This window comes from Oryctolagus cuniculus, chromosome 8, assembly GCF_051225735.1.
Source record: "Oryctolagus cuniculus isolate XC-2025 breed Fujian yellow rabbit chromosome 8, ASM5122573v1, whole genome shotgun sequence".
NCBI classification, from domain to species: domain Eukaryota; kingdom Metazoa; phylum Chordata; class Mammalia; order Lagomorpha; family Leporidae; genus Oryctolagus; species Oryctolagus cuniculus.
The window spans coordinates 132,445,719-132,467,310 of NC_142874.1; the positions used below are offsets into that span (position 1 = coordinate 132,445,719).

A 21,592-nucleotide genomic window follows, 5' to 3' on the forward strand; every position below is an offset into this window, starting at 1 on the left:
TGTTGCCTTTCCAAAGACTGAAAAATTTCAGATTTCCAAAATACACGAGCCCCAATAACTTCAGAGAAGAAATTACTGACCTGTGTTTTATTCAAAGTCTGGGGGTTAACATTTTATTCAAACAAGGACAGCAATTCTGTGCTTTTGTAAACAGAGATACTGACAATTTTATCTAAACTAGGATTAAGTAGTTCCTACTTGAAATCAGGGAGTTATGCAGCCTCCACTGGAAAGCGAAGCACAATTCCAGAATGCATGCCCAATCTGGTTTTGCCATTCTCAAGTGGAAGTCTTCTAAATTTTGCACTTTTCAAGATTTATATAGGAACTGTACAAGGTGTAAGGAACAGTCTGGTGTTTTCACACTTTTCCCAGTCTTGTCTGTTTCCCATTCAAGTTATCCAAATGAAAAAGGATGGAAATAAACTGATGTCAAAGTTAAAGCCATCACTGTTCAAATATTTTTTTTTTTATAAAACCAAATGGATTATGTTGGATTGGACTACTGAGTTGCTCTACATTGCATAAAGTCTTGCAAATGCATGTTTTCTTCTCCCACTGGCTTTGATGAACTATTTTACAAAATATAAGTAGACTATAATGAGTGTCTAATTGCCTGAGTTATGTAGGGTCAAATATGTACATGCTTTCCCCGAATTAACCTATGTAAATTAAAGATAGTCAGTGCAGGGATAGCAAAAGTTTTATTTCTTGACCTGAAAAACACACAGTTAATTAGGAGTTCTTACCATAATTATCAAGGTCGCGGGTCCTATAAAACTCCAAATGAAGTAGGTGTCAAGTCGGAGCCAACATCTGCAATGAAACACAAGGGAGAGAAGGCAGTCAAGGACTGGGTATGGGACATACATCAAGAGTGAGCGAGTGACAGAGAGGAATGTGAGCTGCAAAGCATTCCACTGGGAGACAGGAAATATTACATTGCTTGTTCATTTAAATGCTGAATTATGTGCCCAATTTCTGACAGCACTATTGATGGAGTAAGATAATTACCCCTGGAGGAAGCAGGGAAAAATGGCACTGGGCCTATTTGCTAAGGCCTTCTGTGTCTGTCATAGAAACCGTTAAAAAAAGAAGGGAAGGAAGGAAGAAAAGCCATACACATAGCTATTAATTCAAGTAGCTTTAAGCTATCCTTTTCTCTCCAATTATGGTGCTACATAACCTGTCTTTCAGCTGTCAGGCAAAGTGACATTTTCCTGTCAAGAAGATCTGAGGAATTCAGTACAAAGAAGAAATAAATTTGGTATCAGAAGATTGAAGTTTAATTAGGTTGGGCAGCCAAGCTTTGAGAGTTCTTGAGTCTTAAAAAGTGCATTGTTACTGCTCGTACTTCTGGGGTTGCAAATGATCCTTAGCATCCCATGAAGTTGATTCATGACCCAGAAGTAAATTATTAATCACTTAATTTCAGCCACATTTAATACTCCCCCAATTCTTGAAACCTCTGGGAAATTACATTTCATTCTTCAGGATGACAGGAAGACAAAATGGAAGTGACTACTGATGAGAAAGATTAATGTAAATTTTGAACAAATTACATTTGATGTTAAAAACAATATCTTAAATTATTTGCCAGTTGGCTGTATTTGAGGCACAATTAAAACAAATTTCCAGTGGTAAATATTCATGATTGTTTGTTGCATGGTCTAAACCTGCAAATCATAAGGGCTTCAATAATTCTGTGACTACAAACATTTTACCTAATAAACCTAGGCAATAGTAGAATGCAAGAAAGGAAGGAATTTATAATATCTATCAATAAAGGAATAAATAAAATATTTTCTATTCATAGTTTGAAATGTTATAAAGCAGTTAGAAAGGCGAAAGATCTGCATATGTCAATAGTATAGTTCGAAATAAAATGAAGTTGAATGAAAAGATGAGCTAGGGAATCTACGCCATCTATATGCATTAAACAATTGGATGTTACATACACATGCACACATGTCAAAATCCTTACACCAAAACAGTATTTTATGTTTTGATGAATGCATTCATATATGTAATTTTTTTAATAGGAGAAAAAAATCACCAAACTCAGGTTAATGGTTGCCTCTCACATGAGAAAAGACTAAAAATGCAACAAATGTGCTTTAGTTATGTTTTATTTGAATAATTATTGACTGTTTATGTATCAAAATGCTAACAGTCTTAATGTCCGTGTGGTGAGAGCAGTGATTTTGATTATGTTGTTTTTTTCTTTTCTGCAATCATCTTGGCCTAAAGTAATTTTAAGTTTTAAATGATCTCATCAAATGTTTCACTAAAATAAAAAAAAGTCATTCAATGTTAGCTTTACAAAGCTTTAATTTTCTTTTTTTAAAGTTGTCTCCATTTAGCAGATCCTTCATTTGAAAATAGGACGTTCAATGGGTGATCTTTAAACATGAAAATGAAATTAGAAATTATTTTATTCTTTAAGAAAACTCTTCAATGTTGGTTTGGTACAAGAGACTTAAATTCCCTTTGAAAACTGAAGAGTGAAAGAAGCAATACGGAAACCCTGAAAACGTCCTAAGTCAGTTATCCCTTCAGGGGGGCCAGCCAGCTCTCCCATCTTCTGGAAGGCTGTGTGGCAAGAATCCCGTTTCTAATTTGATTGCCATATGGCCACACCTGCTGTTGTTTTTGGCTACATGCTGGCTTTCTCTAAGCTTTCTGCCTTTCCTCTCTTCCAAATTAGCTACCTTAAAAATGCACATGATTCTTGCTTTAGTTCACCGTGCATGTGCTGACACACATGCACATTTCCCTGGTTTAAGTTGGAGAAGAGTATTATGTCAGTGTATACATGCATGCCTGGGCACACAGAGCTTCAAAAATCTGACTCCTCAACGTCATTTGGATACAATGCAAAATCAGTGGTTGAGGGGAGATTGGGATGAATTATTGACACTAAAGATACAAGAAGCACCATTTACTGCATAAAGCATACTTAAGTACAATTTGCAGATGGACATATAGATCTGCTAAAGAAGAGTTTCATTTATTTGAATGTTGCCTTCATCTACCAAGAAATATTTCATTTGTGATATTTGTAATTTTGGTAGACTAGGCTTAAATTTTTAAAATACCTCAAATATCTTGATATATATAAAATATGTATAAAATATAAACTAAATATATATAATCTATACATTATGTTTAAAGAAGTAGTGCAAAAAAGACATGATTTATTGTTAAAGAACAAGTGCATTATGACTACATTACATGTATATTTGAAGTCATACTAAAACCATTTGAAGCAATATATATATATATTCTGGAATTCAAAACAGGGCTTCAAATATTACAAACTCTGACTTGTCCTTTTTCTCATTTATTTAATACAAATAAATCATTGAAAATTTCTTTTGTAGCTTATTTTTTCAAATAATAAAAGCTACATATATTTATACATGATAAAGTTTTACTGATGGGGCTGGCACTATGGCGTACTGGGTGATGCTGCCACCTGCAGTGCCAGCATCCCATATGGGCGCTGATTCGTGCCCCGGCTGCTCCACTTCCTATCCAGCTCTCTGCTATGGCCTGGGAAAGCAGCGGAAGATGGCCCAAGTCCTTGGGCCCCTGTACCTTGGGGGAGACCTGGAAGAAGCTCCTGGCTCCTGGCTTCAGATTGGCATAGCTCCGGCCATTGCAGAGTGAACCATCGGATGGAAGATTTCTCTCTCTCTCTCTCTCTCTCTCTCTCTCTCTCTCTGTATATATATGCACCTCTCTGTAACTCTTTCAAATAAATATATAAATCTTTACAAAATTAAGCATTTTGGCCAGCGCCACGGCTCACTTGGCTAATCCTCTGCCTGCGGTGCCAGCACCCCGGTTCTAGTCTCGGTTGGGGCGCCAGATTCTGTCCCGGTTGCTCCTCTTCCAGGCCAGCTCTCTGTTGTGGCCAGGGAGTGCAGTGGAGGATGGCCCAAGTCCTTGGGCCCTGCACCCACATGGGAGACCAGGAGAAAGCACCTGGCTCCTGGCTTTGGATTGGCGCAGTGTGCCAGCCATAGCGGCCATTTCAGGGGGGTGAACCAACGGAAAAAGGAAGACCTTTCTCTCTGTCTCTTTCTCTCTCTCATTGTCTACCTCTGCCTGTCAAAAAAAAGTTAAATGTTTTACTGAATAAATATGCTACTGGTTTCAGCACTTTAAAAATTGTGTTAGAAGTAGGCATTTGGCCTAGAGGTTAAGCTGATGGTTTGCACACACCTACACCTTATACTGGCATTCTTCAAGTCAAGGTGCAGATCTGTTTCTGACTCTAGTTTCCTGCCAGTGTACAACAGGTGATGTTGCAAGAAGTTGGGTCCCTGCCACTAATGTAAGAGACCTGGATTGAGTTCTGGGCTCCTGGCTTTGGCCTGACCCAGCCCTGATCATTGCAGGTATCTGGGGAATAAACCAATAAACGAGAGTATTTTTTTTCTCTCTCTCCTTTCATCTCCATCTCCATCTCTCTCTGTCTCTGCTTCTCAAGTATAAATAATTATTTAAAATTTTACAAAGCTAGTGCTAAACTACAAGGATAAACTGTTACTCTTCTTCAGAAGTTTTCTCTTCCAAAATGTGAAAACATCATTACAAATTAATCATAAAAGTGTCGATATCTTCACAGAAATGTCAATTACCGTTCCAACTAGTACCAACCACCTTCAGGATTATTCAGAAAAAAAGAAAATAATTTCTCAAAGCAGATGATAGTAATTTCACAATACTAGATAACACAAACCCCGATGACCAAAGTTTATCCTCTTCCATTGCTAAACTACTCCTCTTCATTTTATCGTCTGTCATTTTGGAAAGTCATGGTTCTGTATTTAGAAAATAATATGGCCAGCACTTCTTGACCTTTGGTTAAGATCAAGGGTAGAAAATGATATGGGTAAATAACCAACATACACTCATGTCACCTAAAATGTACACCTTACAATATCTGAGAACACTAACAACAGGGCCACAGTGTAGTGCCTTCATCTGAGTCAGCACACATGTGCAGTGCCATTAAGATGCTTTGGGAGACTGCGCTGTTCGTTTCATTTACTCTTATGAAAGTAGACATGTGACTATCCAAGTTTTTTGAAGTAACAGACTTTAGCTCTGCTGTTTACTTCATTTCCTACAGGATGTTAAATCATAGACTCAAGTTTCCTTTATATTAAATGTAAACAGTAACAATCTTGGCTACCGTCAGACCATGCAATTTACCCGGCTCAATTACATCAGGTTGGTCATGAGGGTTTCTCAACTATATAAGCTCCTTGCTCTTTTACAGATGCAGATATCTCTATATTTGTACCAGCTATATGGTTATATATGGCTTATACCATATACAATGTCAGGAGAATGAGGAAAAAATAATAAAAAGAAGGAAGGAAAGAAGGAACAAAACAGGAAAGGGACAGATACATCAATTGTAATAAATTTAGTTCTAAATTTATTGCATTGTACATTTGTTAAAGTTTTTTAAGTGTGCTTTCCATCACGGCACACTCATAAACCAAATCGTCTTTAAATACTTTGTGACCGAGTATATAAATTGGACAGGTCGCCACAATAATACAGGAATGTGGTGACATCAGTGTTAGGCAAGACTAACACTTATTTATACAGCCACAGTTCTGGTTCTTAGAATTAAAAACAAGCTCTAATGTATGAAATATAGCATATGTTGTCCTTATGTTCCCAACCTTTTATTCTTTTTAAAAAAGAACTTTACTATATCACCAGCATCATATATCTTACACTCCTATGATGGACTACACATGTATGAATAGCACTATCTATTATAATTTAACACAACTAAATATTGGAGTAATTCCTGTGGGTCTATCTTACTTGCATCGATACAAAGTGATAGCATAAGAATTAGAAACACTAATCTAATAAATGGATGCTTTTTGTTCCAGACTGTGGCATAGCTGCTGCCTGCAGTGCTGGCATCCCATATGTGTGCCGTTCAAGTCCCAGCTGCTCCACTTCTGATCCCACTCTCTGCTAAGGCCTGGGAAAGCAGTAGAAGATGGCCCAAGTCCTTGGGCCCCTGTACCTTGGGGGAGACCTGGAAGAAGCTCCTGGCTCCTGGACTCGGATCAGCTCAGCTCTGGCTTTTGTGGCCATTTGGGGAGTAAACCAGCATTTGGAAGACTTCTCTCTTTTTCTCTCTCTCTTTCTCTCTCTTTTTCTGACTCTGCCTCTCTGTAACTCTGCCTTTCAAATAAAAAAAAAATCTGAAAAAATAATAGATGCTTTTAATACAATTTATTTTATTTTAAAAAAATATTTATTGATTTGAAAGTCAGAGTTATACAGAGGGAGAAAGAGTGGCAGAGAGAGAGAGAGAGAGAGAGGTCTTCCATCTGATGGTTCACTCCCCAGTTGGCCGCAACAGCCTGAGCTGTGCTGATCCAAAGCCAGGAGCCAGGAGCTTCTTCCAGGTCTCCACGCAGGTGCAGGGGCCCAAGGACTTAGGCTGTCTTCTACTGCTTTCCCAGGCCATAGCAGAGAGCTGGATTGGAAGTGGAGCAGCTGAGTGTCGAACCAGCAACCATATGGGATGTCAGCACTGCAGGCAGCAGCTTAACCCACTACACCATAGTGCCGGCCCCAATACAATTTATTTTATATTAAAAAATAACACTAATCATAAAATGTGTATTCATTTGTTTCAGCCAAATCATAGTACCAGTAATAATATTTCTGATTTAATAAATATATGCCACTTTGTATAATATATACATAAATGTGCATACAAATGCACATAAGAGGGCACTACAGAAAGTATGTGGAAAGGGCCAGCATTGTGACACATCAGGTTAAACCGCTGCCTGCACGACTGGCATCCCACAGGGCGCTGGTTCTGTTCCCAGCCATTCTTCTTCTGATCCAATTTCCTGCTAATGCACCTGGGAAAGTGAAGGAAGATGGACTACATGGACCCCTGCCATTTTTGTGGGAGACCCAGTTGAAGCTTCCAGCTCTTGGCTTTGGCCTGAACTAGCCCTGGGGCCATTGCTATCATATGGGGAGTAAACCAGAAGATGGAAAATATCCCTCTTCTCTCTGTCTCTCTCCATCTCTCTGTAACTTTGCCTTTCAAATACATAAATAAATCTTTCAAAGCAAAGTTTGTAGAAAATAGAATAAAAGATAAGTTTATTTTGGTGGCAAAAAAAGGTTGAAATGCACAATTTTTTCATAGTCTGTTTTTTCATGAAGCACCCTCATACACATGTGTACTTGCACATATACAGACATACCATTTCAAACACCAGAGTCGTCTTGCAACTATTTTGTAAATATTTCTTATTTTACATATTAAGAAAGTAAAACTCAAACCAAAGCAGCTTGCCCATAGCCATGCAGTTGATAAGCAGTTGAGTCTGAATTCTATTCTAGTCTGACTCCAAATCCCTGTGGGTACTCACGGTTTCTCCAAAAGAAGCAAAATTGGTAAAACTGTCAATTAATTTATAAATTCTCAATGGGTAGATAGGAAATACAAATGTTGTGGGTAACATACAAATTACTGAGACATGTCTCAAGCAAAAGTTTTAGTATCTCTAAGTAACTCAATTGCAATTTAATTTATGTATCATAAACCATTTATTTAGAGGCCACAGTTCAGGGTACTTGTTTGCTGTAACAGTTAAGATGCCTCTTAGTACACTTGTATCCAATGTCAGAGGGCCTGAGTTTGAGTCCAGCTCCCAATACCAGCTTCCTGCTAATATGTTTCTTGGGAGGTAGCAGGTGACAGCTCAAGAAATTGGGGCCTGGGCCCGGCTGCTGTCTGCAGCTCCGGCTTCCCATATGGGTGCCGGTTTGAGTCCCAGCTGCTCCACTTCTGATCCAGCTCTCTGCTATGGTGTGGGAAAGCAGAAGATGGCCCAAGTCCTTTGGTCCCTGCACCCATGTGGGAGACCCAGAAGAAGCTCCAGTTTCCTGGCTTCAGATTGGCACAGCTCCGGCCAACGCAGTCATCTGGGGAGGGAACAAGCAATGGAAACCTCTCTCTCTCTCTCTCTCTGCCTCTCCTTCTCTCTCTGTGTAACTCTTTCAAATAAATAAAAATAAATATTAAAAAAAAGAAGTTGGGTCCCTTCTACTTTGGGAGTTGAAGACTGAAGTCCAGGCTCCTGGCTTTAGCCTAGCCCTGCCCTAGCTGCTGTGGGCACTAGGGAAATGAATCAGTGGAAAGAAGATCTCTTTTTCTCTGTCCATCTCTTTCTCTGCCTTTCAGATAAAATGAAATAAAAATTATTAAATGGATACATTATTCAATTTTTATTTAGTTATTTTAAAGATTTATTTATGGGACTGGAGCTGTGGTGTAGTGGGTGAAGCCACCACCTGCAGTGTCGGCATCCCATATGGGCGCCGGTTAAAGACCTGGCTGCTCTACTTCTGATCCAGCTCTCTGTTGTGGCCTGGGAAAACAATGGAAGATGGCCCCAAGTCCTTGGGCCCCTGCACCCACATGGGAGACCCGGAAGAGGCTCCTGGCTCCTGGCTTAGAATCAGTGCAGCTCTGGCCATTGCAGACAATTTGGGGAGTGAATCTTTAAACAAAAAAGATTTGCTTGTTAATTTATTTGAAAGCATTACAGAGAAAGATGAGAGAAGAAAAGAGAGAGAGAGAGAGATCCTCTATCTGATGGTTCACTCCTCCAAGTGGCTGCAAAGGTCAGGGGTAAAAGCCAGGCTGAAGCCAGGAGCCAGGAACTTCTTCTGGGTCTCCCAGATGGGGGGCAGAAACCCAAGTACTTGGGCCATCTTCTGCTGCTTTCCCAGGCCACCAGCAGGGAGCTGGATTGGAAGTGGAACAGCTGGGACTCAAACAGGTACTCATATGGGATACCATATGGGAGGTTTAACTCACTGTCTCATAATGCTAGCCCCAACATAATGCCTCTATAACTCTTATCACACTCCCCATAAATTCCTCAGAGTGAAATATTACAGCTACTTCTGCCTAGAGTATAGATCTATATCTCTAACAGTAGCTGTAAAAGTTATCATACTTTTGCGTTCAAATAAAACTCGAGTCCAACACATGAATTTACATGCAACATCTCATTGCATCATACAAACAAGACTAGTGTCTGCTAATACTAACTAATAGAATCAAAAAGGGAGAGAACGATCCATCATGGGAAGCGGGATACACAGCAGACTCATAGAATGGCAGATGTCCTAAATAGCACTCTGGCCTCAGAATCCAGAATCAGCCCTTAAGGCATTCAGATCTGGGTGAAGAGCCCATGAGAGTATTTTAGGCATGGAAAGCCAAGACACTCTGGCCAAAAAAACAAAAAACAAACAAACAAAAAAAACACCAAAACAACAACAACAACAACACAAACACCTAAATGAAAGATCTCTGCGAGTGAGAGTGAGATCCCAGTAGAAAGAATGGGCCATCAAAGGAGGAGGTACCTTTCTCTGAAAGGAAGAGAGAACTTCCACTTTGACTAGGACCTTGTCTAAATAAGATCAAAGTCAGAGAACTCAAGAGGCTTCCATAGCCTTGGCAACTCATGACTAGAGCCTAGGGAGATTACTGACGCCATAAACAAGAGTGTCAAATTGTTAAGTCAACAACAGGAGTCACTGTGTACTCACTCCTCATGTGGGATCTCTGTCCTTAATGTGTTGTCCAATGTGAAGTAATGCTATAACTAGTACTGAAAGAGTATTTTACACTTTATGTTCTGTGTGGGTGCAAACTGATGAAATCTTTACTTAATATATACTAAATCGACCTTCTGTATATAAAGATAATTGAAAATGAATCTTGATGTGAATGGAATGGGAGAGGGAGTGGGAGATGGGAGGGTTGCGGGTGGGAGGGAAGTTATGGGGGGAAATAGCCATTGTAATCCATAAACTGTACTTTGGAAAATTATATTTACTAAATAAAAGTTAAAAAAATAAAAATAAAAAAAGATTATTTATTTGAAAGGCAGAGTTACAGAGAGAGGAGAGAGAGAAATAGATCTTTTATCTGCTGGTTCACTCCTCAAATGGTCACAATGACGGGGGCTGGGTCAGGCCAAAGCCAGGATCCAGGAGCTTCTTCAATGTCTCCCACATGAGTACAGGGGCCCAAGCACTTGGGCCATCCTCTGCTGCTTTCCCAGGTGCATTAGCAGGGAGCTGGATTGGAAGTGCAGCAGCTGGGACTCAAATTGGAGCCCATTTAGGATGCCGGCACTATAAGCCATGGCTTAGCTCACTGTGCTACAGATCTGGCCTCTTATTGCATTTTGATGGTAACCGGGCAGTAGTCCTTATGATCTCTGATATAGCTCTGTTGTGACTAACTCCTTCATAGAAAAATTTATGCTGAAACCAGAATTCTTAAATATTATGATAATCTCTATCAATTCTTAAATATGATGATAATATATATAATAGTGTTCTTAGGTGAGCCAAAGATTACACAATAAACTTTCAGTTTTCAATGCACATGTACACAAAACATGTTCTTTAATTTACTAAAATAATATATAAATATGCACACATACTCCTTATATACATATTGAATGATTACCTTGATCTATCAATGAAAATACTTCATTATTTGCACCATTCCCCACTAGTGAAGCCATAGTCAAACACATCTACTGATAGTGTACCTAATAAGGCAGATGCTTCATGTCAATAAAACAGAATAAGTTAAAGTGCTTTATGTCATATAATAGTAGTTTAGAGAAATACTCCAAATGAGTCATTACAGGATTTCATATGAATGGGTTAAAGTGCTTAGAAATTATGAGCAAACATATAAAGTAAATCTGTGCATATAACACACAGATACTATCATCAAGTTCAATGTTCCTTGAGTAAGCTCTTTCTGGAATAATATTATAGTGTGAATTTTTTAAAAAAAAATCAATAATCACTTTTCTACCCCAATGCTTGTGGTGGTTAGATGATGAAATGAAAATAAAGAAATCTGGGGGTCTTTAACTACACAGGGAAGATAGATTATGTCTTTTAGAGCTACTCTTGAACTAGTGAGGTAGGAAGACTAACGTAAGATTTAGTAGGTGATTTATAACAATTTTCAGATCATAAAGTTTGATTCCAATTATTTTTACGAGCTTGGCTATTCTAGTACTTTAAGATGTTTTGCTGATTGAATAGAAATATTCATGTTTTAATCCACGTCTTTCAGGATCCCCTTATCAATTTTTCAGACCAGATTTTATGTTTTACACTGTTCTCTGGGCTTGGCCCCTTTCCTGTGTCACCTTCTTCCAATCCGCCATGATGGCAACACTGCTTTTTCAGTTGTGGATGTGAGGAAAATGCTATAAACTATCAATGTGACTTTTTATAAATGAAAATTAACTGTTCTAGCAGTTGGCATTTTTGGTAATACTGCAATGCTTTCTGTTTCCATGAGATGTTTAGTTTCATTATTATAAAATGAAAGTATTTACCACTGAATTTCTAAATCAGTTCTGTTTGGATTGTTGTTCAGCCAATGCCAGTCTTGCTGTAACTATATTCTGACAGTGCCACACTGCAAAGATTCACTGAATGCTCATATGGATAACAGTATGAGAGATGAGGGAAAATACAAAAGCAGAGATAAAATGGAAATAGGAGCCTAATATTAACAGTGCAATTTAGATCTGTGGTCTACTAGTTGAGATTTAAAAAAAAATGACTATTAGTCTTTTAAATGGATTTTGAAAATGTCTGGTAGTAATGATTAAATATTAATCTAAGGCTTCCATAGCCTTGGCAGCTCATGGCAAGAGCCTCAGGTGATTACTGATGTCATAAATAAGAGTGTCAATTGTTAAATCAACAATGTGAGTCACTGTGCACCTACTCCCCATGTAAGACTTCTGCCCTTAATGTGTTGTGCTATGGAATAAATGGTAAAACTACTACTCAAACAGTACTGTATACGTTGTGTGCCTGTGTGGGTGCAAACTGTTGAAATCTTTACTTAGTATATACTAAGTTGATCTTCTGTATATAAAGATAATTGAAAATGAATCTTGATGAAGAATGGAATGGGAGAGGTAGTGGGAGATGGGATGGTTGTGGGTGGGAGGGAGATTATGGGGGGAAAAGCCATTATAATCCAAAAATTGTACTTTGGAAATTTATATTTATTAAATAAAAGTTGAAAGAAAAATGAAAAAAGAAAAATAAATAAATAAATATTAGTCTAGGTGCAATCTTGAAAACAAAATACAGACAAAAAGATTTCATTAAGCAAACATCTGAAAATGACTGTCTCACAAGCATCATAAATTGATGGAAAACTAAGCAACTTCTTAAAATCAAATTATGTACACTTTGTGTGTATGTGTTTCATACATAATAAGTTCAACAGCTCTGATAACACTTCACAGAAAAACATGAACCATCAGGCAGATGGAATGTGAAAGTTACTGTTACCTGTATAAAAATAGCATTTGTGTAACTACAGAAACAATTACTTTATCTCTTACCATTGGTAAGATTTTCTACTTTTTAGAAATGTAAGCTATTATTACTATTATTAAAGGTTTCAGAAATACAACTTCATTGTCAGTACAATGAAACAGACACATTGAGAGAAGAGCAAATGGAGAAATGTCTATTTGTATTACAGTAAGCATATTCACTTAGGTTAGTGAAACTGAGGGGTAAAAAAATTAAAAGTCCTAAAGTTCCCAAAAATAAGTGAAAAAACTCTTCTAAGTTGTAAGCATTTGCTATATTGAGTGTTAGTCTACCAGCTGGAACATTGGTCTGGATACCCTTATCCCACATTGGTTCGGTACCTGGCTCCAGTTCCTGACTCGGGCTTCCTGCTAACACAGGCCCTCAGAGGCAGTGATGACAGCTCAGGTACTTAGGTTCCTGCCACCCATTTACCAGGCCTCTAAGATCTCAGGTCCTGGCCTTAGTTCTGTCTGTTGCAGGCATTCAGCGAGTGAAGCAATACACAGGAGCTTCTCTTTCTTCCTCGCTCTCAAACAAATGAATAAAAATTTAAAAAAATAGAAAGTGGCTAATATTACTTCTCTAAATTATGGCTAATTCCAATTTTTTTTTTTACAGGTAGAGTGGACAGTGAGAGAGAGAGAGAGAGAGAAAGGTCTTACTTTGCCGTTGGTTCACCCTCCAATGACCGCCGCAGCTGGCGCTGCGGCTGGCGCACTGCACTGATCCGATGGCAGGAGCCAGGTACTTCTCCTGGTCTCCCATGGGGTGCAGGGCCCAAGGACTTGGGGCATCGTCCACTGCACTCCCGGGCCACAGCAGAGAGCTGGCCTGGAAGAGGGGCAACCGGGACAGAATCCAGCGCCCCGACCGGGACTAGAACCTGGTGTGCTAGCGCCGCAAGGCGGAGGATTAGCCTAGTGAGCCATGGCGCCGGCCAGCTAATTCCAATTTATCTTAAACTGGGGACTATAAATATGTATACCTTAAAAAAGCAATGCAAATTCCAAGGAATGTAACAGTAGAAAACAAATTTGGCCTAATGGGTAAGATGCCTAAGTCCATATCAGAGTGCCTGGGTTTGAATCCTGGTTCTGGATCCTGAATTCAGCTTCCTGCTAATGCAAAGCCTTGGTGGGGTGGGGGCTGTAGGGGTGATGATCCAAGTAATTGGGTTCTGGCCACCCAAATGGAAGAGCTGAATTGAGTTCCTGGCTCCGGGCCATTGCAGGCAGGAGTAAACCACTGGATGGAGGTGCTCATTCACTCATTCCCTCTCTGTCTCTCAAATAAATAAAAGTTAAAACAAGATGGCAAAGTTACATGAAGAGAAGGGTCAGGTGGTGTGCAGAAAGTACAAAATATCATATGAAATAAAATACAAGCACTCAGATACATAAATTGGAATAATGATGATAGATTTGATAAGGACCAAGATCTATAATTCTACATTCAGAAATTACCCAAGTTATGTCAAGATTCATTGCTTGCATTTTTCTTCGGAAGATGCTTTGAAGAAGCCCCAATGGAAACATGATCCATTCACTTCAGCTACTCTGTGAAGGAAGAATGGTTCCCTTTGCAACACCTATTACTCAGGTATTGAATCAGTTGAATGAATTCCCAAAAAAGTAGACGTTAAATACTTTTTCCACGTATTCTGAAAGCCTCACTGTGGACAATCCATTTAACTTGTACAAATAAGATACTAAAATGCTTTACGCCCATCTGTGATAGAACTATAATGAAATTTTCCTTATCCCTTTCTCTTCCTCTTTCATATATCCTCCCTTTTGTCTGCATCTGTTTTGCCTCTCTTTGTGTTGGGGAAAATCATAATTGCAAAACTGAACTATTAAGGCTTGTTTTAACTCAGTGCCTGGGAAATAAATTAGCCTGTATTCCCACACAGTAATAACATCAGTAATGAGAGCTTCCAGTCATGGTGCAGGAAATTAAAGCAACGATGGCCAAAGCTTTAACAAAGTCACAAGAGAGTACATATTATTGATTCTAAGAAAAGACAGATTTCTACTATCCAGAAAATGACATCTGTTTCAAAAGAAATGACTAAAACCAAAGCAAACAAGTCAAGTCAGTTGAGTCACAGGAAGATTTGCAAATACATATGGAGAAAAAAAATCACTGTCAAAAATAAAAGGAACTGTAAGAGAGCAAAACTGAATGCTTAAGAACAGCATTTGAACTAGTATAAAGTCACAGATAATTCAACCAGTCAACTCAATCTCTGAGTGGGAAAGTGCATCACCATAAAAACGCAAAATCCTAGGCTGGCACTGGGGTATAGTGGGTAAAGTCACTGCCTGTGACCCTGGCATCCATGTGGGCACTGGTTCAAGTCCCAGCTGCTTCACTGCCAATCCAGTTCCCAGATAATGCGCCTGGGAAAGCAGCTGAACATGGCCCAAGTGCTTGGGCCCCTGCATCCATGTGGGAGACCAGGAAGAAGCTCCTAGCTTCAGCCTGGCCTAACTCTGGCCTTGTGGCCATTTGGGGAGTGAATCAGTAGAAGGAAGATCTCTCTCTCTCCTTCTGTGTGTCTCTCTCTCCGTCTTTCTCTGTCACTCTGCGTTTCAAATAAAAGAAAAATCTTAGAAAAAACATAAAATCCTGTGATCCAGGGGAAATGACTGCTAATGGCCCTCTTTTGAAAATATTCTCAAATTTGATGGTGGGGGTGAGTGCATAACATTGTGAACACATGAAATGCAACTGAAGTGCAACTTTATGGGAAAGAATTTCATGGTGTGCAAATGATATCAATAAATAAGTTACTTAAAAATGAAAAATACCTCGCTCAATTGTATGCCTCTGACCTAAAATGCCTTTGAGGTGCCTTCAGGTACTGTTTTTTCCTAATCCTCATCTGTTCTACAGTTGTCACTGGGACCCACAGAGTGAACTCAGATTTTACTACAATTCACAAAGGTTAGATTTAAAAATAATTAGGAGTTACATTTAGACAGATGGCTGCATATAGCCTGTCACTGTACTCAAGGGGAGAAAACCCCAGAAATTGGACGGTTTTCTTTTAATTGCACTATTGGTGCCCTAGCCCAACGACCTATGCAGTTGAAACGATGCTCCCAGTAACTGGTATCCTCTCCTGTCATTGCTCCTTATGCATCCTCACTGCTGGGAAGCAAACTGCTTTCCTGCCAGCATGTTCAGGCTGCTGAGTACTGGTGGGAAGTTAGGAAATTTGGCTTACTAACTTCTGCACAAATTGGTATTATCTAACTCATCTGAGACTTCACTGCTACTTGGAGATCTTTCTACTAATGTCTAATTGGCTCCTGAACACATTTTCCATAGTGCTCATTTCAAAGCTCTTCAATTCTCCAGTCTTCTCCCTGTGACCTCACCTACTCACTCACCAGAAGTTAGTCTCTCCCATTTGATGGAGAAGTTCTATGTCAAAATTTACATTCCCTGTTCCTTCCTTCACATCTCAAAAAATACAGCATTTTAAACTTTTTTTTTTAATTAGGCAGAGTTAGACAGTGAGAGAGAGAGAGAAAGAAAGGTCTTCCTTCCTTTGGTTCACCCCCCCAAATGGCCGCTACAGCCAGCACACTGTGCCAATCCGAAGCCAGGAGCCAGGTGCTTCCTCCTGGTCTTCCATGTGGGTGCAGGGGCCCAAGCACCTGGGCCATCCTCCACTGCCTTCCCGGGCCACAGCAGAGAGCTGGACTGGAAGAGGAGCAACCGGGACTAGAACCCGGCACCCAAAGGGGATGCCGGCGCCACAGGTGGAGGATTAACCAAGTGAGCCACGGCGCTGGCCCCCAAGCATTTTAGTCTTTAGAAAATAAGATCCAAGCTGATTGGAAACACAGCCGATTTGGCTTATCACACTTGTCACTGCCCAGCTTCAGAGGCAAAGGCAATTCATTTATCTGCTCCTCGGTTTTCACATCTTTAAAACTGATGCCATGGAATTGGTAAATTCAAAGGACAATACTAAATCAAGGTTTTCCTAATTTTGTATGTAGTCTTCTACTTTCTGCCCCCCAGGACTCATTTCATCCAGCTTCCTTATGTTCAATACAAATCAAATATATTTTCTCTCTGTTCCAGAAATGTGATTCTTCTCACAAAAGACATGCTTAAGATCTCATCTTTCAAAATGATCCCTCATTAGGTTCTGTGTTCGCATCTTCTGATCACATTACTTTTCATGTCATAACAGGCGGCACAACCGTGGCGGGAGTTATACCCATTGCCTCTCTTGTGCATTCGTCTGCTGCTGGGAGGTAATACAAAGGCCTTAGCTTCCAAGAAAATCCAACGCCTTTATTTCAACTAGACTTAAGTGGAGGAAAAGCAAAGCAAGCCAGCAATAACTTACACTTTATCTGTTCCATAGCTCCTGTAGTCTACGGCTGCAGACACAGCCACGATGAGAGCGGGCATGCCATAGCCGACCAGGTAAAAGTATTTCCGCCGAGAATGCTCGCTCTCGAAAACCTCCACCAGCATGATGTAGAGCTGCACTCCTTCCAGAAACATCCAGGTGAAGGCAGCCAAAAAGAAGAAGTGTAAGAGTGCAGCAAACACAGCACAGGCAATCTAGGAAGAGGAACAAAGGATCCAGTCAACGACTACCACACAGGCCATCTGTCAACAGCCACGAGACTAAAACAAACATGTGTCAAGACTGCAGCGACAAAACAGGTCCGTGGAAGAATAATCTAGATAAGATTCCTAAAATAGGGAGATGGAAAACTAATCAAATGTAGCTTATCTTGGAAAACTGCATTTAACATTAATAACAGCTGATGGATGACAGCATGGCATTAGAGTAAAGAAAAAAAAAAACTTCAGAAAAAAACCGTAGTAAGAGCTTGTGGGTAATGATTACTGAGGGTAGTCTAAGGATGTTTAAATAGATCTTGGGAATTTTTCTCTTGGCCATGGTAATGTGTGTACTAACATCTTAAGTTCTTTAATAATACATGAGAGAGAAACATTAAAGCCAGGGGGAATAAAAGCTCTTAAAATTAAATAATATCATTAATTGCAGTCTTCTATGGTGAGAGTATTAATTACTAGTAACTAATTATTTCTTCCCTGCCTTGTTTCAGAAAGATTTAAGGTCATATTGGAAAGTTTATGATGATCAGAAGCAAACATGGATCTACTATTCCAGAAGTGCTTTATTTCTCTGAATTGTTTTTGGTCACTGTCCTAAATTTCGGTTCACGCAAGCTTGGTCAAAACAGACATTCGGTATTTATTTCTGAATACTCTCTAATCATTGCAAGTTTCAGCTGACCATCTATTAATTTCCTGTTGCCGGTTCCTGAAACGCTCCTTGGGATTCTCTGTTTTTTTCAAGACGTTTTGACTAAAATCTACAGCTTTTACTAGAAAAGCTCAATAAACGTACAGAAATGATAAGAGTAGTATGAATCACTGATGTGTATGAGCCCTAAGAAATGAGGCAAGGGGTAGGTCAGTTTAGTGGGTTACAGTGATGGCCATGAGAGAGACAGGAGGACATACAGTGCCTGAGAGGCTGGAAAGAAATCAGGTCCTAATCAACACTTATATGAGGCCTGTGGGAGAGGGCACCTAACTAGCACCACGAGTGAAGAGGGGTTTGCGCTCTATTCTACGCACGTTTTTCATATCAATCATTATTCCATATGTTCCTCGTCAGACATGGGTTTTGTGCAGTATGCAATGTTTGGTGGAGTTCATCTTAGCATACGTAACACCAGGAAATAAAAATAAGAATACAGTTTCTAAATGAAAAGAAACTACACAGCATCTGAACTGCAGGTTAACAAGAGAATAAAATAGTATCTTTTTGGAAAACAACATAATTTTCCATTTATTGCTTGCTAGAGTCAGAACTTCAACTATTAATTTTGGTTATCATAGGCTTTACTTTTTGGGGAAAAGAAACATGTACTTTGATTGCTTATTCATTCGTATGCATTTGTGGGGAAAGCTGTCACATTAGTATATAATAACCAATTAAAATATAATCATCATAATTGTATCTTTTGCAGCCATTAACCATGAGTGTATAATTACAAACATGAATCCAACTGCATTTTTATTATAAAGCACTCCATACATATGGACACATACCAGAAAACAGTATGGAGTAAATGAATGGTTTATTAAGCTCTGAGTTATTTGGGAAAAAAATAGAAATTTTTGTTTCTTTTGAAGTTTTAGTCATGACAGCAAACTTGCACAATGCACATAAATCTTAAGTAAACACAAAGGACCTCATAAAAATTATAAGTGGGCATAAAATCTGTGCAATATATTAGTTATGTCTCCTATTCACATAAGGGTACTTCTAGAAGTTCAAGGAAAACGGAATAAGAAAGTCAGTTTATTTTGATGCACAAAATTTTAAATTCATAGTTTTTCCATAATATACATTTTCCATGAACATTCATGGAACTCCTTGTATACATGGATTTCAAAATGTTTTTGCACCAAAATAAATTTATCTTTTAATTGCATTCTCTACAAACTTATTTGAAGACTTATTTTCTGCTTGGTTTTACCAACAATAGTTGGATAATATTGTTCCTGTTTTTTCCTTCTTTTTCTTCCCCTTTCTCTCTTCCTCTCACCCTTGATAGGACTAAATGTAAGCATTAGTGAAGAGTGAGGCTGGAACTCAAAGGGGTGGACAGAAACCAAGCAAATATAAAAGTATCAAACTTTGGTAGAGTTTATATATATAGTAAAAATGACCTACAGATTCTACTGTTCTCCAAAATAGGTCATTTAGAAAACCTTATTCCATACATTCATATTTTAAGATAATATCAACTGTTTATAAAGGTAAGGTATAAAACTAAAAGAAACTACTACTATCTATTAAAAAAGATTCCTTCACTTCATAAATGATATTACTAAACTTTCCCCAATATTTAGCTCTATGGTTTAAAAGAATGAGGGGAAAAAACAGTGAAAATATGCAATTCTTCCAAGAGACAAGTTTATGAAACAATTTCTAAAGAAATGTCCATCACTTTCATTGCTGGTGGGAATGGAAGATAGTTCACTACCATGCAGTCCAGCAATCACACTCGTTGGTATTTACCAAAGGATAAAAACTTGTATCTGCACAAAACTCTGCATACATGTTTATAGCAGCTTTGTTTATAAGCACCAAAGCTTGGATGCAAGAAAGATGTCCTTTAGTAGACGAATGGAGAAATAAACTGTGGTGCATCAGACAGTGGAATATTATTCAATGCTAAAAAAAATGAATCATCAGATCGCAAAATGATGTAGAGGAAACAAACGCATACTACTAAGTGGGGAAAAAAGGCACCTCAGAGACAATAAAAAAAAAAAAAAAAACAAAAAAAACAAAAAAAAAAACAAAAACAAAACAAAAAAAACACCACAGTGGCCACAGTGGCCATGGGTTTGGAGGATTTCCAGGGCCGTGAAAATACTCTGTGTGATAAGAACAGATAAATGCCATTACACATTTGTCCACACTCACAAAATATATAACACTAAGAGTGAACTCTAATGTATGAAGTTTGGTGGATAATGACAGTCTGCACAGGTTTACCAACTGTCACAAATATATCACTCCAAGGGGGGTGTTGACAATGTTGACAATGGAGGAGGTATACATATGTAGCGGCAAAGGTTATATGGGACATCTCTGTATTTTTTTGCTCAAGTTGTGGGTTAATCAAAGACGTCTCTAAAATAGAAATCTATTAAAAAAAGAAATGTATACTTCATGTATAACATTCATTGCTTCTATATGACAATAGGACATAGGACATAGAAAGCGTAGTCAGATCTGAAAAACTGTATCATAGACAACTAGAAGTAAGGATGCTCGCAAACACAAGTACTCCAGCACCGGAAGTGGCGGGCCTCTGCAAGTGGAGAAACTCTTTACTAGTATAAATGTAGACGGCTTACTGGTTGGTCAGTCCGGTTAATTCCAATCAGGAAGAGCAGCTCTGCTACAAAGAGGCTAATGCAGAGGTTCTTGTGGATGGTGTTACGGTCACTCTGGAGCCCGCGGAAAAAGCAAAATGTGAAGATGCAAATCAGGAGACAAACAAGGGACAGCAAAATTCCAACCCACGTGATCACATCCAGAAGAAGGTCATGAACTGCATCACTGTGCTGCAAACAACAGAAAAACCGTAAGTTGCAATCACGCCTAACAAATTGCAAAGTCTCCTAAGGGCCTAGATTCTGGAAACGTGACTTTAATAGAGTACCAAACATCCTCCACATCCACATGAATAAAATAAATTACTAGTGTTTAACCTGCTCTCTGATGCACGAGTCACTGCAAATTCAGGGATGTCAATATGTTGCATATAAATACTGAGGCAGGTCAACTTAATTCTGGTCAAATATTTCAAGGAAAATTGTTTTTTTTTTAAACTATACCACTTTTTTAGACTAATTTTCATACAACTCCTGGTGAAGAATATTCTATTAAAAAATTAAGCTATACACTAGGAAGTGCTGTCTCAATTGATTTTTGAATCACCTAGGGATTCTAAAAATAAAAAAGCAAGGCTTTGTGCTATAAATCCTTTATCAGAATTTCCAAGGCTGAGTTCATAAAAGGACGTATTTTTATAAAGGTTCCCACTTAAGTCTACAGAATAGCCACATATGTGTACCATTTACTTAGTGGGAAGATCTAAAAGAATGAGGAAATTCACTGGATTTATATTCATATTGAATGGCTTAAGGACATCAGGAAGTCTGATCCTCGAAGGGTTTTTAATGAATAGAGCCTGCTACACATAGATAGAAAATAAGTATTCAGAACTGCTCTGTCCAATATCAAAACAAAACAGATAGCAGACCTAAGAAACAAGAAAAAGTTCATAAAAATACTTCATGAAACTGCATTTTTTTTTTGGTTCTGTTAAAATAGGCCTGTGAGCTCCATACTTGCCATGTTCCATGGTCTACCCACTATTTCCTTTTTGTTCTTGTTCTAAGAATCAAATCTCTGTTTCTATCCTATGGTAGTTTGCCTTCACCCAAAACAACTTCTCTGAGGCTGTAAGTGTACCAAGAGGTCAGTGCAGAGTTGAGAATTTGCCTGCGACTGTCACTTCCT

At 38.7% G+C, this 21,592-nt stretch overlaps 1 protein-coding gene across 18 annotated transcripts in view; it reads right to left on the bottom strand.

Annotated features, from left to right (window-relative positions):
- The window catches only part of ADGRL3 (adhesion G protein-coupled receptor L3), an 868,573-nt gene that overhangs the window by 71,681 nt on the left and 775,300 nt on the right, over nucleotides 1-21,592 (bottom strand). For all 18 annotated transcript variants that reach the window (XM_051819791.3, XM_051819792.3, XM_089302717.1 and 15 more), the window contains 3 exons: nucleotides 20,422-20,631; nucleotides 16,847-17,067; nucleotides 750-816 (listed from right to left, as the gene is read on the bottom strand). In XM_051819791.3, the coding sequence (XP_051675751.3) occupies nucleotides 750-816; nucleotides 16,847-17,067; nucleotides 20,422-20,631 (498 nt within the window). The remainder of the gene's footprint in view (nucleotides 1-749; nucleotides 817-16,846; nucleotides 17,068-20,421; nucleotides 20,632-21,592) is intronic.